The sequence below is a fragment of the Centrocercus urophasianus genome, unplaced genomic scaffold (assembly GCF_019232065.1).
Source record: "Centrocercus urophasianus isolate 14NV4802_14NV808 unplaced genomic scaffold, USGS_Curo_1.0 seq_10, whole genome shotgun sequence".
NCBI classification, from domain to species: domain Eukaryota; kingdom Metazoa; phylum Chordata; class Aves; order Galliformes; family Phasianidae; genus Centrocercus; species Centrocercus urophasianus.
In genome coordinates, this window is record NW_024884142.1 from 3132170 (window position 1) to 3159347 (window position 27178).

Genomic DNA, 27178 nt, shown 5'->3' on the forward strand with positions numbered 1-27178 from the left:
TCATGGCAGTGTTCATCAGCCCACTGTTCCTTGCCATGTGCTGTCCTAACACTAGCTGTAATTTGAGCCCTCTGTAACCTCCCTGAAGTCTAAAATGTGTTGGGTAGTTATATTGGGGGTGCAGAAAGATGCTTGGCCTTTTTATTTTTTCCCAAAACACGCTTGTGCATGTTGCCTGGTATCGCATATTTGAAAACATGCAGCATTAACATGGATGTTAGAATAAGAACTCTTTCACTGCCGTCAGGCACCCTGAGGGAACCATTCTGCTGCTTTATAGATAAAATCCCGAACTCTTGTGAGTATTTCTGGATTTTTCACAGCATTATTGGTGCTGTTGGCACCCACTTTATTATGGTTGTCTTGTTCTGAACCAATGACTTTGCTGTAGTTTAATTTGGTCGTATTGAAACTTGTTTTTTGTTGTCCGTAAAATGTTGAAAACAACAAAAGTTGTGAATCTGTGATCTTGTTGCCCATTTTTGGATTACACTGAAAAAGGGTATCACCAGAAAGTGTAAGGACAGACTGTAGAAACTGTGTGGCTTCTCTTATTTGAAGAATAGGTTCTCCTGGGTGCAGGGCCCAAAATTCTCTTCCCAAGAGCAGGTCCGTGGATGGGAGCTGAAGATGTAGTCCTTCATGCTTTCTTTCTGTCTGTTTCTCTGTTGGAACAATAGCCCAAAGCTCACCTAATGGAGCAGGAGAAGCTTCCCCTGCAATTTCATGTTCTTCTTCCACATGATCGCTAATGGGAGATTTACTCCATCTATTAAACCCTATCTTATTTTGGGACATGCCAGGGCCATTTAAAGCACTGTAAGTCACTACGATGCCTACAAGAGGAAGATTACTGTGTGAGGTGAAATATCCCTGTGGCCAGCACTTGTCACGGTTGCTTAATGCTTCATGCCAGGCTGTGCTGAGCTAGCTGCCTTCGAGTTTCTGTGCTGCATCCCTTGCCCAAAGCAGATGAGAATGACCCCTTTTGTCCTGTGTGTTGTTATCAGGCAGCTAAGGAAAATGAGCACTGCTGAATGAAAAGAATCCAGCAGATGACATTTTGCTTTCTGGGTGTGCTAGTGTAGAGGATCTTTGTTTTCCCAGAAATGGTTTTCAAGAAGATGTGCTAATATTGCTGCTGCTTTAGCAGGAGATCTTTTGTTCAAGCTTGAACGAGGATGTGTGGGAGCTGGGGTGCATTTGTATCACTGAGCTTCCTTGTAAAATCGCATGGATTCCTAAAATGTATGTGTATTTCGAGTAAATCTTTTCTTTTTTTTTTTTTTAATGCGTAACATTCCTTTCCTGGAGCATAATCTTATTCCTGTAAAAAGAAAGAGTCATATTTTCAGGACAGTAAGTTCAGAGCGTTTTTGTCTGTCTGCGTTCTGAGATTGCATTTACTCTGAATGCACAGAAGGATGAGTACACACAGTAGGATCAGTACTGCATATATTTTAACTCAGTAGTGAGAATGGGTTGGGGACTTCTGTGCCAACCACAGCAGCCATGCAGAGTTGCAGAGCACAGCTCTGTGATTTAAGCTATCGGTCACCAAGAGTTAGGTGTGGAGATCCAGCATTTCAAAACACAGCAATTGCACGTGGAGTGTCTTAGTCATCCTCATTGCTGCAGCTGACCAGAAAGCTTTTCTACATTATTGATGTGCCAGTGAGACAGAGAGGCTGCCAAACAAGTGACCTGCATTGTGTCTGTAAACGATAACAGGAGAACTGCTCTGAATAAATGGGCTACTTTTGAAAGTATCTCCTGCATCCAGAGCTCTGCTGACATTTTCACTGGTGACAATCACATGGAGGCTGGGAATCTCAGCTGCATTTTCAAGTGTACCAATAACCTGGCTAGAAGCATTCACATTCCCTAATTTTTGGTCATCCAGTTTTTGTCCACATCAATTCAGAGGCTAATCTTTCCTTACATTTATTTGTGAGACAATTTTGGCTCAAGGCAGCAGACTGCAGTGTTACCAGAGGCACTCTTGTGGTGCTTCATGTATAGAAAATAGTGTGTCCAGTTGGGGAAATAAGCATAGTTCCAGAAATCTCTTCAATTTGATGGAGGTTTATGACTGGTTTGGTTTTCATTAAGATTCTTGAAGTTAACTGCAGTGATCTTTCCATTATTCACTTGTTCCAGCAAACACAGAAATAGCAGTGAGATGGATCACTTTATGCCAGTTGGATGCAGGTATTTTCAGCATGTCTAAGATTGGGAGCATCACGAACTTCAAGTGGCCATCCTTGCAGCATGCCCACCAGCATGTAGGCTCATCACCAGTGCATGGGCAGGCAGAACCACGACTTGCAGCACACGCTCAGGCCAGCTAAGCCAATTGTGAACGCAGAGCCCCAGACAGATTTCCAGGCTTCTCACACCCCCTTTCTCGTCTGTTACCCTCTGCTCCCAGCGTACAGCCTGGATGGGCACTGCTAAATACAGAACCGTGGGAATCTTGTTTCCTGGTTTGAGACTGACCTCCACGGAGGCCCTGTATGGATATGCTGGAATGACTTGGCAGCCCAGCTGTGGCTTCCTTAGAAGGGCACTGAGGGGAAATGACTTGGAGGCAGAAAAACAACTTCTTCATGTTCCTGCTGGTAGCAGTTGGCCCTGTGGGTTTGGTCTCATGCCCTCTAACTGTCAGTGGTGTCTCTTGGCAAAATAGAAAGCAAGACAGTGTCTGTAGGCTGGTCTGAGGGCTAGATTCAACAGAGGGTTATTACTAAGGCCTTTGAGTCCTATTCATTTTGTTTTACGTCTTATTCCTTTATGGTGTTGTTTGATGGTTCTCCACCCTTCCCTTGATGTTTCCCACCATGCTGATACTCTCTGCTGCTATGTCAGCTAATTGTCAGTTAATTGTTGATATACTCCTTGTTAACTTCAGTGGGGTGGAGAACTGTTGCTTGGACATGTGTTAGCTCATGTGTAAGTTCCTTACGCATCAGGAGAGCTGCAGTCACACTTGCACAAGCAAGGTATCTTGCCAAAGGCTTTTTGGTACTCCACAGGTTGGCAAATCTTCATCTATGCTATCAGTCACTTCAAAGAATACAATGTAAAGCACAAAACCTGCAAAGATTGTTCTGTCCCCAGTAGATTGGATTGTTTTGTGTCTACTAATTCTACTTTGAATCAATTGGCCAGCTCTCTACAACTCATTTTTAATGTTCTTCTTGTGTTCTATATAACTAATCTCATTTTTTACCTTTTCCTGTGATGTTTAAGCTCATCGGAGTGATAGATTTCTTGCCATAGTTAATAAAGCAATAACTTTGAGTGGAAATATGTACTGAAAGCTGTCTGGCTTGTAGGTAATACTACTTTACTTTGTGTACATTTTTGGAAGAAGACTCTTTCACAAATGCTTTGGTTTGAGGCAAGTGCTTGGATCCGACTTTTCAAAAGCTCAAATTCAGAAGTCACTCAAAGCATATCCATAAAGAATATACATAGAAAAAAGCAAAGCCATGGAAGTGTTTAAAAAAGGAGGGAGGTTGTACTTTAAATAGATAGCACACTATCACCGTCAACTGCAGATACCTTTGGTGTATTGTTGCTGTATTTCCAAATAAGTCTGTATTTCAGTTCTGCATGAGGCTTGCTGTTAGGCCTCTGAAGTGTGGCCTTTCCTGTTGCCAGGAGACAAAGTGATGGTAGCAAAGTAACATCATCCATTAAGTTCTGTTTTGTTGATAATAAACTCGTGGAAATAACTGAAAGTAACTGGACTCCACTCTGCATGTAGCTGTATTCAGACAAGAATTTTACAAGGTTCTTTTATGTAGCTGGAATGTATGTGTAATCTTTTGACCTTAGTTTGCAGTTTTGATGACTCTGGCATGTTAAGTGCTGATAATTGGGTTTGCTCTAGGCTGAAACATGACCCACTCTCAGCAAAGAAGATCAGATCTTCCATTTAAGAGGCTCTCTAAGGGGCTACCTTAGAGGTGCTGAGGCCATTTATGCTAGGAATCAAGATCTCTAAAATATGGCCAGTTCTTGGGAAGGATGTGCTGTCCTGAAGAATTCTATCTCAGCTTAGTTTGGATTGGACTTTTCATCCAAAGGTTTCTGTTCTCAAAATTTTCTCTAGCTGCCCTACTTGAAAGCTGCCTTGCAGTGGCTAGTGGAATGTAATTCCTATATACGAGAGCATTAGATGCATGTTTTTTGTTCCTGTCCTTGTTTAAGCAGTGTTCGAATGATACCTCTAATCCAAAGCAGTTTTCAGCCTCCTTCTCTATCCAATGGGAAGGGAGAGGCAGATCTTCAGTATCCAAATATCAGTGTTGAAAGGTGAGGGGATTAGTTGTCCTGTGGGAATGTTCTGTCTCTTTCCATTGAGTAGAGAAGAAGCCTAAAAATCTACTTTGTCTCACTGTCCAAGCGTAGAAGGCTGAATTTAGAGGCAGTTAATCCTACCCTTGGTTTGGGAAAGTACTGAGTGACATTTGTAAATTCTGCAGGTTGCAGTCTATCCAAAAAACTGTCTTCCAATCCCTACTTTCTTCAACCTAAGGGTGATGTAGACTCTTTTTTGAGGAGGAGGGTGTTTTCATAGAATGGTTGACACTGTGATGAAAAGTATTACGTAGATGTCAAACACAGAGTCAGTGACTGGAAGCAGGGCAAAAGGGATCAGTGCAGTTTTTCAAGCCATCCCTTCTCTGTCTCTCTATGACAGTACTGCTGAAGTTGCTGCTCTTCTTTATTTTAAGCTTCCTCTATGAGAGAAGTAAAACTGTTAAAAACAAATGTGATCAAGTGATAGTTTTTGCAGTATGGCATTTTTGGCCCTAATCTTCCACTTCTCATTGAGTTCCTTGGTAGTACCTAAGTGTGAGTACAGTTAGAGTATGTCATGCTGACTACCCAGCTCCACATCTTGTTTCTGCCTGTGACTAACAGATGTGTATATGTACCTTCCTCTAATACTTTCCCAGACTCCTATCTATTTTCAGCATATGGGACTTTCTTAGCCATAAATCTTTCTTGTTAAATGAAGAATTGCAGTTGATCTTCTTGTCTCTTATGTTTTTAGAACTAAAAAAGCAAAGAAGGCATCTGCTCCTCCAGCCAAGGAAGAGAAGCACAAATTAATCATTTTCGAAGAGGAAGTAGACCCAAATGAGGGATTGTTTGGCCCAGAGAAAGATTTCTCATCACTTGGTCCCAAGAAGAAGATGAAAGAGAGTAAACCTTTGCTATATTTGTGTATAGAGAGTTTGTTTTGTCTAAAGCATGTGTATGATTGTATTTTTAAAATATAGTGATGCAGAGTATACAGGTTAGATTATGTTTTGGAAATGTTAAGGCAAATTTTATGTTAAAGCGTTAAGTCAAAGCCAGGGCAGAATCATCTAGAATCATTTAAACAGGATAAATACAGTTTGGACTATACTGTTGTAGTTCCCCCAGCTGTTCACTGTTTACATTTTGGGTTTGGGTAATATAGATTTTTGGTAGCTGGCTGTCATGACAGTGGCAAGAGTAGTGTGACCTATGTGCAAGAAGAAAAGCAGATTTACCAGTTCCTGAGAACATAACATATTACTGATGTGTTTCCTAGAACTTTGTGGATTGGAAATCATTGTATCTAAGGAACTGTCTGCATGTTTTTCATCCCTTTATTCAGATTCCTGGTTAGTATTACTGTGATTATTGTTCTGTGTAGTACAGTTTAACTACACCTTTTACTGGTTTCCCTTTCCAGATGTGAAATTATTTGAAGATCTAGACCTTGGTGGAGTGGTGAGATTGGGTGATTCACTGCTGCTGCCAGCTGCCTGTGAGAAAAGGGAGCACATTCCAAACACAGGTCCTGAGGAGGACACTGAGGAACTGCTAAGGTATCTGTTGTCTAACATGGCACTTCTGCTTTCTCTGAGCAGTACACAGGGGTCAAAAATAGCTTCCAGTACAAAAAGCAAAAAACTGAGTCGAGATTAACACCCAGGAAAAAAAAGAGGAATTCTGCTTTAGAGAGGCTCTTACACTTGCCTGCTCCCTTGTAAATGTAGCACAGGAACATAGCATCAACACCACATGTTTTATTCCTGACTTGACTCTCACAATGCTAGTTTGCCTGCACTGATAATCGTCAAGATAACAAGCAGGATGCCAGTTCTCCGAAAGACTGGCATCACCAGGGAATCTGTGCTGCAGTAAAGAGTCAAATTCACACTGTCTGGATCTCAGGCCAACATCTGAAGGATGAGGCCAACCTATTTCAAGCAGCAGTTCTTCCCAGCAAACTTCTGTTAGGATGTATGATTTCAACAGTAGGTACTAAACCCAAGGGAGAGAAGCAGTGTGTGGTTTCCTCTCCTGAAGCAGATAATTCTGCAAGTACTGCTTTTTACCCATACAAAAGTGCTAACTATCTCAGCACTAATAACTGGCTTAATTTAAACAGAGGTTAAATTGGGTTAGGTGCCATCTCACATTATATCCTGGCAGCCCACCTGACGTTTATGAAAGCTGATAGGGAAGGACATGACCTAATTCAGTACTGTGGTATACTGGAAGCAAGCATTCTGTGCTTGCAGTGTTTTCATGTGTGCTTTCTCTTCTGCTAGCCATCTCACCATGCATTCAGATAGCTTATATGGCTAGAAGTGCCTGTTTTCATGCAGTCATTGTATTCATTTGTTGCTAGTGGAAAGAGTTTCTCCAATTGAGTGTTAATGTCCTTTGTACTGTATGTTTTCCCTTTCTCTGTGGTGAAGAAAGGTCTCTGAAGTCTACTCTAAGACCAATAGACTATGCTTTTAAATTGGTTCGGGGTCATCAGTGTTAGCAGCACACCCAGCTGATAACAGAAAACCATGAGAAAAGATTCTGTTTCTTATAAATTCTAGTTGTTTTCATTTATTCATGATTTGTCCCAACGCTTTCGGTAGTTGGCAAGTCATCAAGATCCAACTGGAAGCGAATACATGTAATGAAGCAGAAAATCATGCCTGCTGTTCAATGGGAAAGTTGCTACAGGAGTTCAGAGGCAAATCCTCACTGTGCCAGAGGAACAAGCAAACTTGACCTATTTAGATGCCTAATACTCTCTGAAATTGCCCTGATAAACCTAGCTCACAGTGTTATCTGTACATCCTAGAGTCTGTGGTAGGTTCAGAAACCTTAGACGTGTTTGCTGTGCACAGATGAATTAGCTAAATAAAGCAGGTAGCTCTTGACTGACTTAGTGCACATCTGCATGTACCACACAGTCTACTCGTATACATGTGATAGGTCTGAGAAGTGTGTGCCTTACTGGAAAATGTACTTTCCAGTGAATGACGGGCAGAAATAGGGGAGCACTGTACAAGGCAGAAAAGGGCAGAACCTTCTCCTTGCAGAGCAGAGATGGGAAAAAGCTGATGGTCAGAGGGGAACGCAGGAGCAATCTAGTCCTTTGTGATCCTTGTAATACTTGAGCAGTTGTAGGAGCTGTTGCACCACAGCATTGCCTGTTCAAGAGTAATCTCCCCCAGCAGTGACTTGAAACTTACGAGGAAGTGACTGTAACAGAGACAAATGAGCCTGCAAAATGTGTGTGGGCTCTGCATGTCACAACATAAGGGAGAAGAGAATATGATAAGTGCTCTCATTGCAGATGAAAGACTGTGCTATCTCTGGATGCATGCTCAAATAAAAGAATTACTATTTTAAGTAGAATTATGCACTTTAAGGAGTGTTGAAGTTTGAGAAAGACCAAATTCTCTGCAAGTGCAATGAAAGGTTTGTGGTTTTTTTATGGCAAAACACCCACATCTTTTCAAACAAATATCTTCCCTCTTTCGGTCCACTGACCAGCATCTGCTGGTTCCTAATTTCTCTGCCAACCAACAAACATTATGTGATGGTGATGGAGAAACAAGGTGAGCTACCTCATTCATCATAGACAAAGGCATTCCTTCCTACTCTTGGGTCTGCTGTTAATACTTCAGTGAGGTACTTGTATTTACACATCTCTCCAGAACTTGTGGAAAAGAGATAAATTGCTGTGGCAGGAACCAGCAAGGTCAAATACCAATGTACTGCCTTCACAGAAGAAAGGCACATCCTTCATAGGATACACTTTGCAAAAGAGAGTGATAGGTAACCAAATCTTTTTGGCTGATCTCTTCTCCACAGTGCATTCCTGAGGAACCCAAACACCTCCAACAAGTCCAGGGTTCCATTGTTTTCAACTCTTCCAAGGTACAATGTGGCCAACTGCAGTAAGTTGAAAGGTTAACTGACCAACCCTTTCTCAAGTGTTAGAAAAATTACCCTTGGAAAGGGATTTAGGATTATGCTTCTCTCATTTCCTGGCTTGCATCACACCATATAATGATTCCTTCTGGATGCATTCAGCCTTCTATTACCAAAGTTCCTGCTACAGAAACCAGTATCCTGCAAACTCATACATGATGCCATCTTGTTTCCTCATCTCTGTCTAGCTAGCAGCCACAGATGTGCAAAGTAAGTTTGCATGCAAAAGGACTGCAGCTGACCTCTTCTGCCTTGTTAATCTAAATCATGCCTGCCTGGTGTGATGGATCAAGCTTTTGTGAAAAACCAGTGCTAGAATTGATTGTCTGAATGTTGAAGAAGCTCAGTGGCCCACGGAATTACATAAATTACCACACATCTTAACCTGAAATAATTATCAGAGTTGTCTGAGCAGCCTTTTAGGAGAGATTCAATTTGCTTCACCTTTGATAATGAATAGGGTGTTGAGATGGAAGGAAGCAGCTGTCAGCATAAGATTTGTCTTTTTCTAGTGCTGAGAATAGTGTCATCTAGGGACCATCCAGCTCTTACTTTTCTGCTGAAGCTGCCTTATTCAGTCCATGCTCTTAAAAGATACACGTTGTCTGTATTTACAGGCTAATCTCTATGTACAGCTGCAAGTGATGCAAATGCTCTTTCTGGAGCACGATGTTGTTAGAGGTTTAAGGTGTTTGTGAAGCTGCATCCTAACAATGACCATTTCCAGCACCGTTCAGTCTATATAGCTTCCCAAACAGGTTTGTTAGGTTAAGGTTTGGCAAGAAACATCCTTAAAGCAGAGTTTGTATGTTCTTCATTCAGCAGGCCACTGGCAGGCACTGAATTCAAAGGGCAACACTGAGACCTTAAGACTAACCAGAAGTGATGTGGAACACTATCTCAAGCTGCGTATCATGTGAAATACTTTCTCATTGTACTAAGGGAAGGAGAGCAGAACCACAGGTAGAAGAGCTTTGAAAAACTAGAGGGTTTAAATCTAGATCCTTGGGCAGAGGATTGTTTGGGTTGTGGACCGGTGGTAGAGGAGGCTGCAACAAGTGACTAAGAAATTTCCTGACCACTCCAGGGCAGTTTCTGTGGCTAGCTGGGATCTGGCAAAGGGGAAATAATCTTGTTCTGCTGCAGTAGCTTTCAGCAAAAAAATAAATAACTACACTCATTTTTTTCCTCCATTTTGATGGATTCTCTTTGCTGCCCAAGAACACTTTCTGTAATGGTTTTCAAACATTTATTTTGTTCCTAACATTTTTCCCATGGTGCATAATAATGCTACCTACCAACAGTGGAAGAGCTACCAAGTGAGCTTGGCCAACAGAATAGAAAGGCTATTGCCAGATAGGAAACATTAATTCTTGCCTTGCTCTTAGCTACATGGATGTGTTTTGTGAAATAAAGCAGAGTAGTGACCTAAATTCCTAGTCTGTCTAACTATAACAAGAGACCTTTTTGCTAGGTTCAAGTCAGCAGATTTCAAACATTTTGTCCCAGCATACTTGCATTTTTGACAGCCATAGACACCCAGAAACTGTTCTCCCAACTGTGCCATAGGCTGGTGACAAGGGAACTGTTTAGAGAAGGCAGAAAAAAAAGTTTGAACTTCTTCAGGGTAGGGAAAAATGTAACCAGCTCTCTGGTTCAGATTGTAAAAACAACTGTCTCCTTTCTTGGGTGGGAGACCTAATCAATAGGCTGTTACCCTCAGGGAGCTTCTTGTGAGTGTGCAAGTGTAGGACTTAGGTGTACTAATGAGCCTGTTCTCCAGCCCTAGGGCAGGCAGTCAGGCTGCATCCATGCTTTGGACTCATCAGTTCTAGAACAAATAGACTACTTGCAGCTGCAATGGTCCCTGTCTTTTGCCAGTCCACGAGCTACGCCTGGAAGCTTTGTGGAAGAGGGCTTATCTAATCCAGACCAAAACTGTGCTGGGGGGTTTTCTAACAGTTTAACAGTGCTCTTGTGTTCCAGATACATCTTCTGGCACTGTTTAAAGTATCAATAGGAACTTAGCTGGAATGGACTGCAAGGGAAAGCAGGAGCAGTGGACAGTACCTCCTACACAGCCCCCTCCCGTTAACTCCAGCCTATGTGATTTCCACAGGCCACACTGTCTCTATTGTATGATGTAATGTAATGATACTTCAAAGCCTTTTCTCTGTCAAATATGTGATTTTACATCTCTCCCCCAACACTTCAGTAAAGAATATGTTGTGCACAGAATTAACACCAGACAAAATAATTGTAGTAAGATACAGAAAGATAAAAAATCTGTTCTGCAAGAGCTGTTGTGAGTTGCATAACGCAGCTTCAATTTTGATCCTTTTGGATACTTTAGCAAATTATGGCAGTCTTTGTCTCTTGCTTTCATTACTAATTCTCCTCATTAGAGCATTCCTGGCAGGTTGAGGAGGTCACTGCTCTCATCATGCTAGATGCTGCATGCACGGATTGTTGTTCTTGTCCCAGAAGTTTTGTCCAGACAGAATGGAAGACGAGAAGTGACATCTAAAATGCTGATATTCTGATGGCAGCTATATATTTGTCTGCAGCTCAGAAGTCTTTCACTCTCTTGAAGTCCACATGCTAGCAATTATACTGTAGGGCTTTGTGACAGTTTTTCTTTAATAGGGGTTTTGATTGCTTTCTGTCCAGAAACAATGAGATTTTCCACCAAAAAAAAAAAGTCTGTGAATCAGCACAACAGTATGGCAGGAATTTTAAACAACTGTGGTGCTGCTTTTCCATTGAAAAAAAAAAAAAAAAAGGAGAGACTAATTAGAGAATGATTAATTACATGGATCCTGTACCTGATTGTCTGTAACAAAATGGAGGATGGAAGCAGGAAGGTTCTTCCTTTCATCTGCTTGTTAGTTTTAGAATATTTGCTTGATGTTTTTCTTCTACCTCCTCCTCGCCTGGAGTTAAATATGGTGGTAGTTACGCACTGTAACAATTCATTTGCTTCTCAAGAAATAGGAGTCCTTGTTTCTATTTCTGCCTGAGGCATTTTGCATTTTACCTCTTTAGTTTTCCAAAGACAATTGTGTCTCACATGATCAGTCAGCAGTGGATGAAACAGTTTGCCTAATGCTGTAGCATGAAAAGCAGGTTTTGAAACAAAGATCACATTATTTGCTGTGTCCCCTGTAGAAGGTTTTTCTCTCTTACAGAGCTGTTTCAAAAATCCAGGCCAGAAATGCAGCTTTACACTCTCAGTTTTCAGACTGAAAAATCAGATCTACAGAACTGATGATCAGCAAGCGTATTACCAACAACACAGCAAGAAAAAAAGTATCTGAGCTGCATCTTTTGGAGGTGTTTTGTGACTGAGGTTTTGTTGCTGTGGTTAGCACAGACATGAATATAGAGCCACGAAGGAGTAGGTAATTCAGCAAGCTGTGACTTCTGATCAGGTTAATCAGCTGTGTCTAGTGCTGCCCCTGCTTGGCAGATCAGCTGCCTGCCTCAAATACTTCAGCTGGCTCAAAATCATGCCGGCTTCATGCGATCTGTATGTGTATGTCTGCACTGTCCATCTGCTTATTATGGTTTCTGTTGTTTCTGACCAAAACTTTATGACGTGGACACTGATTCATTCAGTATTTGTTTATGCCAACCTGGGAGGCATCAGATTAGCTAAAGAAAAGTAGGCTTCAAAAATACCAGCTGTAACATGTCCTGTTTGTTATGCAGCATAGAGAACAAGAACATGTCTTGACAATGTGATCACAGGTGTGATATCTCTTGGATATCACAGTTTGCAGCAAATATCTGGGCTTAAATGAATTAATTTCTTCTCTGTAAATGAGAGATTCAGAAGGAAGCAAGATACTCACAATGTGTTTTGTAAGTTAGGTGGGATATAACACCTACAGGGAGTCATGGGACCCAAAAGACATCATAAATCTTATTATGAAATTAAAACAGAATATAGTCTCCAGAATTACTTGAGGGTTGAAATCTGAGTTAGACAACAGCAGAAGCACATGGAATACAAAGTGTACCACGTAGAGCTCATAATGCAGAGTTCTGAGACAGTGTGTGTGCTCTGTCCATGTGTTTATTTGGTTAGGTATTTCCCAGATGTATCTATTAGTGACCAGGCAGTTGATTTTACAAGGTGGTTTAAGCTGACCATATTTGGTTTTATTTGACAGTTACAGAAAGCTCTGACTTCAAGAAAGCTGTTACAAACAGCAAACATCCAGCTCATCCTTCCTGCTGGGAACACTGTGCCACCTCCTGATGTAGTGCTGTAGGCAAGAGTGTGGGCTGCACAGGTACAGCAGTCTCCTTTCTCATTTAAGGTTCACTTGACAAGACTTTCTTATCCTCACAAGTCCTGTAAGAATGAACAAAGTAAAACTACTCAAGGGGAACTTTAGCTCAGAAGAAAATTCCAGTCCTGTTGGAATAACTTCTGTACCTTAATTTTCATCATGTAGTTCATATCCTGTTGGGCTGCCCTATCTTAGGCTGTGGCAGAAAGAGTTTTACTACAGGCACTGTTACAGCTTTTTAATGAGCTGTTTCTGTTGATGTTGAAGTTTGGTAAAAACAGTTCCTGTATCAGTGCTTGTAAACAATTAAGCAGCTAGATTGTTTTACTGCTTCAGACACTGCAGTCATCGAATAAGCATATCCCAGAGCTGGAGTCTGGCATGGAGATGCTGTCACATTACAAACCTGGTCCCTCATGTTCCTCCTGGTCCCTCATGCATATTTTTGCTCACACTTCTTACAGTTAAGCTTTCTTTAGTTTTTATATGGTACAGTAAGGGTAGAGCCTTTTGCAAATCCTGTATTTTGTAAGCATATATGAGGTATGCATTTTATCAGGGGTTTCACTTCTGTAGCCAGTCATTACAGAGCTGATTATCTGCATGGATTACCATTTGGGTTTTGACTGCTTAACGGTGATTGATCAGTGAAGCCTTTGGGAAATCAAAAACTGTGTTTACTCCAGATGGCATTTGGTTTGACCACTGTGCTCAGCGTACCAAGACGAGAGGCTGTTTGGATTCAGAGCAAAAGTTGCCATGGCCTGTTAAGACTTCTCCAGCTATGTTAATTTTTACTTGGAATCACAGAATCATAGAATGGCCTGGGTTGAAAAGGACCACAATGATCATCTAGTTTCAACCCCCTGCTATATGCAGGGTCACCAACCAGCAGACCAGGCTGCCCAGAGCCACATCCAGCCTGGCCTTGAATGCCTCCAGGGATGGGGCATCCACAGCCTCCTTGGGCAACCTGTTCCAGTGCCTCACCACCCTCTGGGGGAAAAACTTCCTCTTAATTTCTAACCTAAGCCTTCCCTGTTTTAGTTTAAAACCATTCCCCCTTGTCATCTTTTCACCACATCTTTACATTCACATCTTTTCATTCATATCTTCTTGAAGTACACCTCTGTACTTCCTCTTTCAGAGATATGGTGTATCACACCCTACTTTTTCTTTCCTTCACATATCTACTTCCTAAAGGTAAGGTAGCCATCTCTTGGAGTCACACCACTGTCTGTTGTAAGGGTGCTTTCAAATTCTTTAACAGCTGCAATGAGAGCAGAGTTGAGTGCGCACAGCATGCTGTGCCTTTGATAAGGTCAAACAATCGAGGTAGAAATCAATCTTAACTGTTCCAGATGTTCTGGTTCTGTCACTATGAAACTGTGAAAAATGGTCACCAAAAAATAATTGTTGTACACAGTCACAGATTGCAAAACTCCCTCAATTTCTTGGAATCAGATATAAATGCAGTGCTTCTAAAGCCATTATGTTTTCCAGTTTCTCGTGACTGAGCGTGTCTGTCTTGGGGAAGGGAAAGAGGAAAGCAGAGCAGCAGATGAAAATGTTTGCTATCCCACAGAAACTCAGCTCTTGGAAAAGCAAGCTATCCTGTAACAAATCAAAAGCTTTTTTTTTTTTTTTTCCCCCAAAACTAATGTCACATTCTTCTTATTTTCATAATTTCAATTTGTTTTTAGGTTGAAATCATGCTGTAAAATAAATTAGTTTACGTGACGAGTTGAAAAATGGTAAAAAAAAAAACCCTGCGAAGAAGAAGCAGTTCCAAAATTCCAAAGCTGAGTTACTGAGGAGTTTCTGGTGTTTTCTTTTCATTCCAGAGTTGAAGATGATTTAGAAAAACTCTTGAATTTAACCTCCAAACCCAAACCTAAGGTACCACCAAAACCACCATTGCCTCAGAAGACAGCAGTTTTGCCCAGGAACACAAATTCATCTCCACTGGCAAAGCCAAAGCAAGACAAAATTCAGACAATGAATGAAGTGGACATTCTCCAGTATATCCAGGAAAATGAATCCATCAATGACCAAGATACAAGTCTTTTCTAAACAGATCTATTTTTAATATGTGATCAATACCTTCTTGGCCCAAATTCCTTGTGAGCTCAAATGACACTATCTGGAATTGGCCGGATCTCCTTATTGCCACTGTGCTCTTTTGTGTACCACGATTCAGAGAGCACCAAATTTGGCTATCAAAGGCTCAACGTCATGTTTTCAAAACAGTGCAGTTGTAGTGCAGTGTTGCCTTAGACTTTCAGGGCTTTAGAAAGTATGGACAAGGGCACAGCACTATAGATTATGCCACTGCTATTTTAGTATCAGCATAATAAATTTTGTTCAATTTAATCCAGACTACGTAATTGTATTGCACAAATGGCAAGTTGGCAAGTATGAACAATATCCAACAAATGGTCAGGGAGGACAGGATGCTTTTCCTGTCATTTTAGGCATTTCAGCTCACTGGAAAGGTAATGTTGATTTTTTCCTGTGCATTTTTATAGCAGCCTTCTCATCTGGCATTACAGTAATTTATAGCCAGTAACTGTTAAGCATGGTTAGCAGTTTCTCTCTAGTTCAGAGAAATACTGAAATCCCAGCTAAACCTGACTGTTCTGCTGCCTTTGTTGCATAAATGCCAGCTTAGAGGAGAACTTATAGAATGGCACAGTAGACACTATGCATCTCTGGCCCCTGGGGGAGATAACAAATGGCTGAAGATGGCTAAGGGTGCAGCTCCAAACGTACACATAAGTTGCAGCATGTAGGAGATTTGAATGCTGTGAGACTCTTCTGAACCTACACAAGATACACAAGGGCTATTTTTTTTTTTTTTTTCTAGACATGTCTTCCTGGATTTCTGCTGTACTTAGCAAAAGGAAAGAGATTTCTGCAGGAGTTGATTCAGTGCAGGTGTCCTAATAGATGAACTCTGACTTGGTGTCTGCAGTAACTCTCTCTCTTTTCCTTCCCTTCTCCCATGAGTTCAAGCAGAATCCATGGTGATTAATTCCACTACATTAGAATTATTAAATATTTCATACATCATTAAATATTTCATCAACAGCGCTATGTTCCTTACTGTGACAATCTTTGTAAAGGGAGGACAAACTTGGGATTATCCAAAATAAAAACATAGGAAGAAAATGTACCAGAGAAAATTTAATGTGCAGGAAAAGTAAGAAAAGCGTGTTAGAATAGGAGTTCCATACTACTCTTCCCCACCTCAAGCACTCTGGTTGAATGGCTGAATTTACACCTATTGTGGGTTGATATGTTGTCAGGTGGAGATTCCTGAACTCATTCCACATGCTTCATATCCGAATGTGAAGGCAAAGTGCCCAGAGGGAAAATGTTAATATATTTAAGCCACATCACTATCCCCAAATTTGCCTTTATAATATAGAACAAAATGAATAGAAAGCATTATATATATATATAAAATAAATAAAATTATCTTTTTTATTATTTCTTTTTTTTTAAGCCAATGGAAAATATTATAATAGTATTTTAGTGATGGAACAAGTACAGTGTAACCATTGCCTATGTAAAATATGTTTCAGTACAATAAAAAAAATCTGCTAACCTGCAGAAATTACCGTTCTCTAGGTTTGTTCTCTAGGTTGTGCAAAAGCAGCAGATTGGATTTAAAGGATGGATTCCATGGAATTAAAGTGCAAGCTGAGCTAAAACCCTGTGTAAATAAGTATGAAACCAGGAACGTAACTATGCTCCTATTTCCTTTCAGAGCAGCTAATGGTAAGACTGTACATGGGCAAAGGAAGTACCTGATCCTGTCTGTACTCACGGAGTCCTGATGCAATTAGGAAGCTTGTTTAATCCCATTCTGCAGATGGATAGCAAAGGCACAAAGGAAAGAACAAATGACTTGCCAAAGACATTGGAGAGAGTAGCAGAGGACTGAAGTCAGGACAGCCTTCCTGTTGCACAGCCTGGTATCATGAGCCAACCACTGCATGTTTAACTGAGTGCTGAGGAATCTTCATCTCCACTTGATGGAGCACTGTGCAGGAAACTGATTGTATTTCTGTATTTTTGGCCTGCAGCCTGGCACTTGACCTGAACACTGCTAAAGCTGCCATATGGAGGGTCATGAATTTAACAATCATCAGACTGAGTGCAGATCTTCAGCCCTAATGAAGGTTCAACACAGGAAAATTGTTAAGATTTCTTCTAATAAGTTAGCAAAATAAGAGAATGCAGACCTGGCAGGGGTCTGTGAAGACACGTTTGTCCTGCCTAAAGCCAGAACGTCTGGCCTGTGTCCCACTGGTAGCAACTCTTACTGTTGTGGACAGGGTGTTACTGGTAAGAGGTTGCTGCTGTAACGCTTGGCAGGTGCCAGAGCTGAAAAAGGTGACTGAACATAGGCAGACTGAAGAGATCTTTGAGCATGGCCAGTGAATTTTTCTTGCAGTGGCTGTAATTATACCAGTATGTTCTCTCTCATAGTCATTTTTCTAACCTGCCTGTAAAAGTGTGGCTGGACAGAGTGCTGGAGATGTCATAGCCTCCATGGGGGTTCTGTTACAGTTCTTGACCATCCTATTAGAAATCTTTTCTTGCTGTCCGATATAACTGTTCCTTGCTGGAACTTAAATTTGTGATTTCTAATTCTCATTGGCACAGAAGAGAACAAATACGCCTCAGTCTGTTTTCTACACTGAACACCCACCCAGTGAGGGAGGCAGCAAGCCAGGTCAGGACATCACTACAATACCAGCTTCCCATGCCTCGCTGTATCCTGGCTGAGTATTGTCATCTCGCATTGGATTTAGAATTGCTACATACTCACATACCAATTTGCCAGCATCCCACGCCCCTTCCTTAACACTTGTGTGGTGCCACAGTCTGCAGCCTTTGTTCCAGACGGGATTATATTTTGCTTTCACCTTTCCTCATGGCAGTGGCATCTGTCAGCCTGCCACCACCACTAAGAAATGGCTCACGCTTTTGCAAAGCAGTGGGAGGGCAGATATTATGCATGGCTGTTATAACCATGGGAACGTTCCCAGTAATACTGATGAAACAGCAGTATAGCAATATCCATTTAACCTGAGCAAGGAATATTTGGTCCTCAACCCTTCCCTAAATTGTCAAATTACCCAGCCAACACAGGGAAGGAAGAGCTGTTAATTGTTTCCTGTGGCAGATTTTTAAGATGATTTCAAGGTCTGTTTTACTTCAGAAAAATCTCTCTTTTCAATCAAGGAACTGATGTAAAAGGATCCTTCATAAATCCCCGTGTTACGCATTTGTTTTACAATGCAAATGTCTAGCTCCAGTAATATTTATAGGCACTTAGAGGTGAGTGATAGTCTTTGAATAAATTATATATAATGAATCATTATTATACGGGAGAAGAATGCCAGGCAAATGCAGCTCAGAAAAATTGAACATATTATTTGAAATGACATTGGGAAACCACACAACATACTTTGCATCTTGCCATACCAGAGCTTTTTTTTTGCATGCATCACTCCCAGTAGCAGCTATTTTATTAGACTCCTCTTGACAACTCTAGAAATTCAATTACGGACTCCGGTGTAGTTCTTGGCTGACAGGCATCACCTTTTGACATTAATAACAGCTAGCTCATCTGAAGATCTGGAGAGCAGTAGAGTTAAATTTAAGCCCTGTAAAGATATTTTCTTTGGTAGTTAGGGCTTACAGTGGATATCTCTGTAGCTCTAGAAGCTTCTGCTTGTTTTGCATAACCTTCTGCTTGTTGTATGGTACAGCACTAATAACATGGAACTCTATATACATCACTATTTGGGTCTCAGTTAAAATGCTGATTTCACTAATTTGGGTGTTTCACAAATGAATGGTGAATCATCTGTTCTTGTTAGTTGTGTGCTACATTTTTAGTAAAGCTAATTCACACACAGTATTTAAGACCTAGCTCAGGCAGCAGCGATTTGGGCTGGATCTGAAGAAATGTATTAATTGAAACTGATACTTCTGCATTGTAGCTGAGCTTGCTACACTGGAGTACACAAGGCAACCTGTAATTTAAGGTCAGGAAAACACAGCACGCTCAGGGGGCACTTAGGCATTACCTAATGAAAAGAGACTGTAAATGACCAATCCCTATGGTTGTTAGATTTAATACAGAGTACAGAAAAAGCATTTTTCTCTTAGATATGTGTCAGTAATCTCATCAGGGATTCCTGACTATTTGGGCGTGTGCATGTGTGTACACACGTGTGTGTCAACCACATTTCCCATCAATCACTATGTGCTCTTAATTGTGACAGTTTGAACCCCTCAGTCATGAAGAGGGAGGGATTTTACTGTGACTTGTTATCTATATTCTTATTTTACATCCCAACAGCAACATCTGGACTGCGTGTAGTCAGTTACTTTCCATATTGCACAGGTTCTTTGGTTCATTCTTAAACCCCCGATCCAATTTTTCAGCCCTTACTATATTTCTGATCTTCCTTGTAACCCTTTTACATTCTGTTGTTTTGAAACTATTTGAATCCAATGAGAAGTTAAAGTGAAGGAAAATCACGTGCCCATGTTTCTGGACAGCCATTTGTAGAACACACCTCTGAGAGTAAAAATAATAGCAGTGAAAGTTAATGATGACAAATTAATAGTAAGTATTGCAGTGGGAGTTCAAATATAAATGGAGCTGGTTAAAGGATTGATTAGTCATAGATATTTGGAGACTAAATTTGATTCATATAAGAATGTTGTGGATGCTAAAAATTTATATGGAGTCAAGGAGATACAGCTAGACTCATGAAAGAGGAATCTATCAGGGTTTGTTAAAGACGCCTCTTACAGTCTGGGAAGTCCTTGAGCTACAAGTTGCTGGAAGGAGAATATTCAACAAATATTTTCATACTTCTACGCAGTCATCTGCTTTTGGCTGTAGTGAAGAATACCATACTGATCTAATCCAAACCTTGTACTGAGTCACTCAGTGAGGATATGGTGACGTAAAGAACAGAACGTCTTCAGTGCGTGCTGCTTCCCTGCACCCTGAATAAGATCTGCCTGCTGGCTGTATAACAACAAGGTCATTCTTATTTACTGTTACTCAGGAGAGATTCCCGAAGTCAGTAGAAATTCTGATTTGCAGTATAGGTTTTTTTAAAGAGCTGCTCTTGACATGTGTTATAACTGCAGTGAGCAGTAGGAGTCTCATTGTATCAGAGGAAGACTTCAGCCATTCCTTGGTGCTCCTTCAAATGCCTCCTTAAAAGGTAAGATGAGTAGATACCCTAATTTGCCTAGGAAGTCAAAAGTAAAAGATATCTCAAGGATGAGTAGGTAACAAGCATCATCAAAACACTCAGCAAAGTTCAGTGGAATAAGCCTTAAATAAGCCACTGATATTAGCACAGAATCACAGAGGTTGGAAGGGGCTTCTGGAGCTTATCTAGTCCAGCCCCCTCCTAAAGGAGCTCCCCTACAGTAGGTTATTCTATGCTCCTTTTCACTGAGATGCTCAGGAACCTCAGTGTGAAACCATCACCATAAACAAAAACTTGACACCTGCTGCACTAAGAGCCACCATTGTTTGTTCAAATATACTCTCTTTCCAGTACCTAGGAATCATACCACGTTCGGGTGTTTGGAACTGTTATATCCATGGCGTAGCTCTGTGGTCATAGTGCCACATTAATGTGGGAATTTCAGTCACCCAGCCAAATCAGGATGATTTATGACACCACAGCTCAAGCCTGGTTGGTATGGAGAGAACCACTGAGGATGTGAGAAATAGGATGGTCTGGAAGAAGCCATCTGCCTGGTCTCTATGCAGTGCTTGGAGCCTTTTTCTTCCCCTGAAGGACCAGTGCTGTAATGATCTGTTTAATGGTCCTTTGGTGAGATGACCCCCATGGTTTTTCAAGTGTACATAAAAGCAAAATAAAATTACTAAATTCCTGGGGTAATCACTGAAAGCTTGTTTCTCTGCTAATTTCTCTGTGCTTTTTAAGTTTGTCCAGGGGATTTGTGCTAATGATCCCAAGCATCTCCGACTATTGGCTTGTGATAATAATTTAAGGCCACTGATTTCACCTTGGAGAAGCAGATAGAAATGGTTCAGTTTAACAGTGTCTGGGTATATTAACAAGCTCTTCCTGTGAACAAAAATAATCATTTCTTTACCTTGAATACTGAGAGTCCCAGCTACCCAGTGCTTTCCCCCATTATGCAATCAAATCTGCAGGCTACAGTGATTTACTTTCCTGCCTATGCCTTCCTGTGCCTTGACCTTTAATAGCTCCCATATTTAATCTTGTGTGTGGTCCCCTGGAGGAAATTCTTGTGTCCAGATCTGCTGGCTAATTATAGTTGTAATGCCTTACCTGAAAAGAAAACAGATTTCTATATTGAATGATGTGGTAAATTCATCTTTATCATGGGGAATGAAAAAGAAATACAGGCCTGTCTTCATCGGTGGCTCAGCGTAGCATGGGGGGCACTTGCACTGCTAATCTTCTGATCTCCATTTCCCATAAGTCCCACCAGAGATGCAATAGAGCCATCTGGACTCTTTGGTCCCGAGGACCCAACTAGAAGTAGGAATAACTTTCCCAAATGTGTACATGAAGGCAGTGGGTGGTCACCAATTGCTATTTTGCTTTGCAAACCTCTCCTATTGCATGCTGACAGTGTGTGTTTGGTGGTCAGTTGAGCCCCAGATCCATCTGGCTTCACCTTCTGCCTTTGCTGGAAGCAAAGCTGTGCTGCTGTAAGCAGAGAGAGAGAGGCAAAATCACAGGGAGCTTCGGGTGTCCTCTGCTGTGCTGGTGTAGATTTCACAAAATCCCTTCAGATGCCTTTAATATAACAGCTTAGTGGTACTGTCTCTGCTCTCCAACTTACAACATACAAATTTCCTTGAGCAATGAGACAGGACACTGTCCCAAGCCTGGCTCAATGCTGCTTCCTCCTATTTCCAGGCTGGCAACGCGCAGACTGGGTTGGATCGGACAGCAGGCTGTTTGTGTGGCTGTGCCCAGAGCAACAGTTTTGGCTGAGACAGGTGAGCAACAAGGCTCTTCTGAACAGTATTGCACTTGCCAGATTAACCAGCTCAATTTTCCCATGTTTGCAAGGTACACATTGGCACGCTCAGTTCTGCAGAGCAGTTAGGAGTGGGCCCATTTCCTTTCAGGGCAGTCATTACCAGATTGACTGCCATCACCTTTAAGGTACTGACTTGTAATGCCTTGTGAAGTAATCAGTGAGAATGAAACCTGTATCGTCTGCGTTTAGCATGATTTTTTAAATCCTTTTATGTTGCTCTTTCTTTTTTATTTTTCCTTTTAACTGTTTCCTTTTCTCTTTAGCCCACCTGAGCTGCCCTTAGCTGGCTGGGTGTTCAGCGTGTGCCACTGGCAAAGACCTGTTGCCTCCCTGCGCTCTTCCAGAGCAATTTTGTTAACCTCCATTTCAAGGAAACAATACTCATCTGTTTTAGACACCTCATCAGGCACCGAGATCAAAGAGATTGGAGTCATTTATAAGCTCTGTGTTTCTGTCTGATAATAGATATGTATGCAATACATATGACAAGATGGAAAAACTATGGAGGATTATTTATTTTCCCACAGTTAACCTGGTACTCTGCAGTAGAGCCAGCCAAAAAATTTGTCTGGTTTCCTATCTTGGCCATGAACCTTGAGGCTAAACTAAAAATGCTAAACAAACAAAGTCTCATGGATTAAGGGATTTTCATATTTGTTTTTACTTTTTTTTTTTCTTTTTTTTTTTTTGTGGCATGCATAAGGATAACTTGAAATACTAACACACACACATAAAAACAGCCTATCTTTCCCCTGTATTGTTAGAAATTTAGGAAGATGTTCTGACTGTGGAGTAGCCGGAGAGCTGGTAATATCAAGTTGCACCAGGGGAGTTTCAAGTTGGATATTAGGAAAAACTTCTCTGGAAGAGTGGACAGGCACTCTCACAGGCTGCCCAGGGAGGTGGTGGAGTCGCCATCCCTGGAGGTGTTAAAGAAACATGGAGATGTGGCACTGAGGGACGTGGTTTAGTGGGCCATATTGGTGGTAGGTGGATGGTTGGCCTGGATGATTTAGAGGGCTTTTCCAACCTATGATTTTATGATTAAGCATAGAAAACAATCAATAGAACAGGATATTTTAGAATTGCTGTTTCGTTTTAAAATGTCTAACAATGTTTGTGACAAAAACATTTTCTGGGATTGCTAATGAATTTTCCCAACACTAAGGGTGTGAGAATCTGAATTTCCTCCCATTTTTTCCAATGAAATATAAGAAGGAAATGAACAACCTTTACAAATAAATGAGGAAAAGCTTAACTGTTTTCTTTATTATGTCAGCAAAACAAACCCAAATTCCAAATTCCTTAAAAGTCACCTTCCTCTTCCATGTCCAGTCTCGAATTTCTGGCACAGCCACAGTCAGTGGGAATAAAGCATTTGCTGGATTTGGATCAGGTAATACAGAGCTATTAAAAAAGAAACTTTCTTTCAAGATTGCTGTTGACTTGTCCCAGCAGAAACCTGAGGTGCCTTCAAAGGCACAACAGTTAGAAAGGATTAAACACTAGTACTAGCTACTGCAATTCGCTAAAAATGAAAACAGGTAGTAGGTACCCAAGCCCCATTTTGGAGGCCTTTCGTGGCCTCCTAAAAGCAGAGCTGCTATCTTAACAGGAAAACATTTCTGCTCCTTCAGTGTGGGCATGGATGTAACCGGGCCTAAAATGGAAACTGTCAGCAACAGCACTTGAAGTTGAATATTCCGAATGTCCTGACAGCATTCCCAGTTCTTAGGAACATGGTTGAAATGCTGGCAGCGAGCAATTATATGCTCTTCCTGGCAAGTGGAAGCAACGTCAGTGACTCAGTGCAGAAGCTTTTGGGTCACTGAGGCATGGCAGGTTGAGAACAGTGGGGCTTTCTGCCCCTGGTACCATGTTAGCGATGTGGCGGGGGATTTGTAGAAATGAGACATAGGGGTATGAATAAAAAACTTTCTTTTCTGGGATCTGCTTTGTTTCTAGCAGTTGGAAACTTCCTGTTACTGTTTCCTTATCAATTATATGTCGTAAGTGAGAAGGTCATCCCATTTGGCGCGTGGTTAAACCAGTAGGAATACTACTGCCATTAGTGTGAGATGAGTTTTAGTTCCTTAACCTTTGTTAGATTTTAATTGGGATAACATTGGACATGCTCAGTTATTTGGTTCAGTACGGAGTCCATCAGTCTTCAGATGAGGAAGCAGAACATTCTTCTTTTGGGCTAAATAGAGCCCTGTAGAGGAGAAGGCCTTACAATCCCATGCCTTCAAAGAGGGGTTAGGAAATCGGTGTACAAAACACTTGGATGTTAGAGCTGTGCCTTTTGCTTTATTAGTTAGAAGCAGACAAGTAAAACCCAAGTCTTCACAAGGTTATCTGCGTGACAGAAGGCATTAAGTGGATATTAGGGAATATTTCAGAAGTGGTGATGTATTGGCACAGGCTGCCCAGGGAGATGAGGGAGTCACCGTCCCTGGAGGTGTTGAAGAAAAGGGTAAATGTCACACTGAGTTTGTGACATATCAAGAGCAGTCACAGGCAGGGGCTGCTGGCTAGACTAGGTGATCTTAGTGGGCTTTCCAACCTTAATGATTCTGTGATCGTATATAGTGTGTGTGCTGCCAGAACTATAACCCTATGGCAGCTCTGTGAATTTTCTTGAGTGTGCCCTAGTGATTGTGCCCACAAGCAGCCAGCCCATGCTCCCCCCACATTTCTCCTTAAGCCCTGTGCAGGAATGGGCTGAGCAAGGCTTTCCCTGTGAGCTGCTCGATTCCAGCTCCAAAGGGGCTGTGGTGCCAGCAGCAGATCTGCTTGGAGCAGGGCATGCAAGAAGGAGGTTGGGCCAAGCAGACACGGTGCCCATGTTTGAGCACCTAACAGGAGAGGTGGGGCTGTATATCAGAGCAAGAAGCTGTAACACCTTTTTACTCAACAGAAACAACTGGTGCTTCTGGGCTGCTTCTTCTGACCGTCATCTAATGTGGGGCAAGACAAAATACCCTCTGGAAGTACTTGTTGGCCTCCAGGAGGGAACCATGGCCAGTGAGCTCAGCCGCAGGCTGTGGGCATCTATACTTAGGTGAAATGGATCCTGCCTAGGGAGGCCTTCTCCCCACAGCCATGCTGGGCCCCTCCTGTAAGAAGGGCAGGCCGTGGCCTGCAGCTGCTGGGAGGGATTCCAGGATGGGCTGATGGGCTGGAGCCACGCCATGAGCATTATTTTGGGCCTGGAAATGTGTTTCAGGTCATTTGTTAGCAGGCAAGCCAGCCAACATTGTGCTGGCAGCGGGTACATGGAGAGGTTTGTGGCCAAGGCAGGGAAAACGGAGTGCAGGGTATTTGCCCTAGGTGGGACTTGTATCACCAGAACTCTGTCCTATCTGCTGTGTGCTCATCTCACATCAAAAGTGTGTTTTCACAGGAATTCTTAGAAAAGCAGTTTGTACATGCAGGTGCTGGGAAAGCTGTAGTTGGACATGCTGAGGTGTTGGGCTTGTCCTTAGGGAAATCTGAAGGCTGCAGAAAATACCTTGTTTCAAATTGATGCAAAAAGGGCAAAATCTCAAGCAGACAAACCAAAACTAAAAACCAAAGCCATAAAGTAAAACATCGGCCGTTTATTCTGAAAAGCGGAAGTTCACTCAGGAAAAATGATTCAGTTTCCATCAAGTTTAATTTTGGGTTGTTAAAATTGTACAGTGAAGCAATTTCCTGGTCTACTCCAGACCTCAGCTGCCTGAGGCAGGGATGTGCTCAGAGGGATGCTATTGCCAGCCCCATTTCAGCACAGGATAGGAAGCCAGGTGCCATCTCACAGAATCACAGAATTGTAGGGGTTGGAAGGGACCTCCAGACATCATCGAGTCCAACCCCCCTGCCAAAGCAGGTTCCCTATACCAGTCCTCAGGACTTACACAAAGAGATGTAGCCCTAAGTAGAAGAACAGAAGGCTCCTAGGCCTTTGTCTTGTTGTGAATTTGCACTGCTGCATTTACACCTAAGAAATAAACACCACTCTGACATCCCTCTGCAAACAGGTTGTTGGAAAGAGGTGCCTCTATCTATTTCATTTTTCCAAAGTGTTGTTCTTCGTTTTGCAAATTATTTGGTGTCACCCTGTGCAGCAAAAGATAGGAGCTATTTATCTCCTGCAATGATTCAACATTTAATTAACAAGTTATCCTAAGGGCCCTACACCCACAGAAAATCTTGGATGCGTAAAATTAAGATCTTGCATTTTTGTACCATGTGCCATGGTACAGAATCTCCAGGCTCTCTGCAAGCAGTGCTTAAGCTCAGTTTGTCCAAAAGAGCACAAAGAGCCCTTCATGCCTCCTGCCACACCAAAGTGGATCTAGCCTGATGCAGACACATGGTTCCTCAGAAAACAAAACACCTCAGTCCCCCTAGAGAAGTGCAGAACAGCAGAGATTTCAGCAGGATGCTCTGATCTCCTTTGGATGTGTCTTCTCTTGCCTCCAAGGGAGCTGGAGGCAATTCCATATCAGCACTGCAGGACTGCGGCACCAAACACTGTGACAGGCATATGGCCTCAGCCAGGCTGTTCCAGCTAGGACAGGAGTTATGCTCAGCAGAGGATGCAGAGGGAGCCCTTGGCCTTTCTTCTATTTTCACATGCCTTTAAAGAAACCCAGCCCCATGTCCTGAAACACTGCCTTAAGCGACCAAGTCAAATCAGCGCAACACACTCTTGGCATCAGCATCGTGATCTTGCCTTCCAAACAAGAATGGAGATTTGGAAATCATTGAGCTGAGTTTGTTGTTGAAGAGCATGTGTCACCTGCCAGATCCCTCTAGGGCCTGTGTGGGTTACATATGAGCCGACCTCCCAGCCCTACAGCAGCTATATCCTGCTGCCCCAAGGAGTGAAAGATTTGCTTGGTAGTGCTCCTGCAAATCTGCACTCTGTGACAAGGAAGGAAAAATCTGGGAGGTAGGTGCTGAAAGCAAAGGAGGCTGTGATGTGTTTGAAGTGGTATTGGTGAGAAGTGTGTATGGGGGATACCTTGGACTGCTTTGAGTGAAGGCCCTTCAGGAATGTGCTGCAGGGCAGTTCATTCATCCAGAGACTTCATTAGCTGCACTGGGACCATTCCTGGATATGAGCTGAAGTAGTAAATGGGGAGAATAGAGAGATTCCCTTCAAAAGCTCACATTTGATCCCAGGCAAACCACTTTGGTAAATGCACCCAGGTTTCAACCTCTGCTGACTCCAGTCAGGAGGCTCATGGGAACATGGGCTTGCACATTTCAGCTTTGTAAGCTGTATGAGGAAGGTAATATTTTGATGCTTGAGAGCACCTGTCAACACCAACAGAGTGCCACCAGGGAAGTGATGCAGCTAGAAAAAAGCAAAACCCAAGCACTTCTTCTGTCACTGGGTGCCCTTGCTCCTTCCCACAGCTTTTAAGGCTGATGAGCCGTGGGTGCTGCCTTGGAGTCTTTTTCATCTGCTGCAGCAGCCATGAGTTCCTCATTCTTCTCTTCATTCTTCCCTT

The 27178-nt window shown here is 42.1% G+C and overlaps 1 protein-coding gene across 7 annotated transcripts in view; it reads left to right on the forward strand.

Moving 5' to 3' along the window:
• HS1BP3 (HCLS1 binding protein 3) overlaps positions 1 to 27178 on the forward strand; it is a 68972-nt gene that overhangs the window by 26360 nt on the left and 15434 nt on the right. For 4 of the 7 annotated variants that reach the window (XM_042831804.1, XM_042831648.1, XM_042831965.1 and 1 more), the window contains exons 5-7: positions 5069 to 5220; positions 5741 to 5876; positions 21548 to 21630. In XM_042831804.1, the coding sequence (XP_042687738.1) occupies positions 5069 to 5220; positions 5741 to 5876; positions 21548 to 21630 (371 nt within the window). Of the gene's footprint in view, positions 1 to 5068; positions 5221 to 5740; positions 5877 to 14419; positions 16191 to 21547; positions 21631 to 21937; positions 22520 to 27178 lie in introns of those variants that run through there. The other 3 variants (XM_042832041.1, XM_042831722.1, XM_042832125.1) reach the window with 3 other exon arrangements.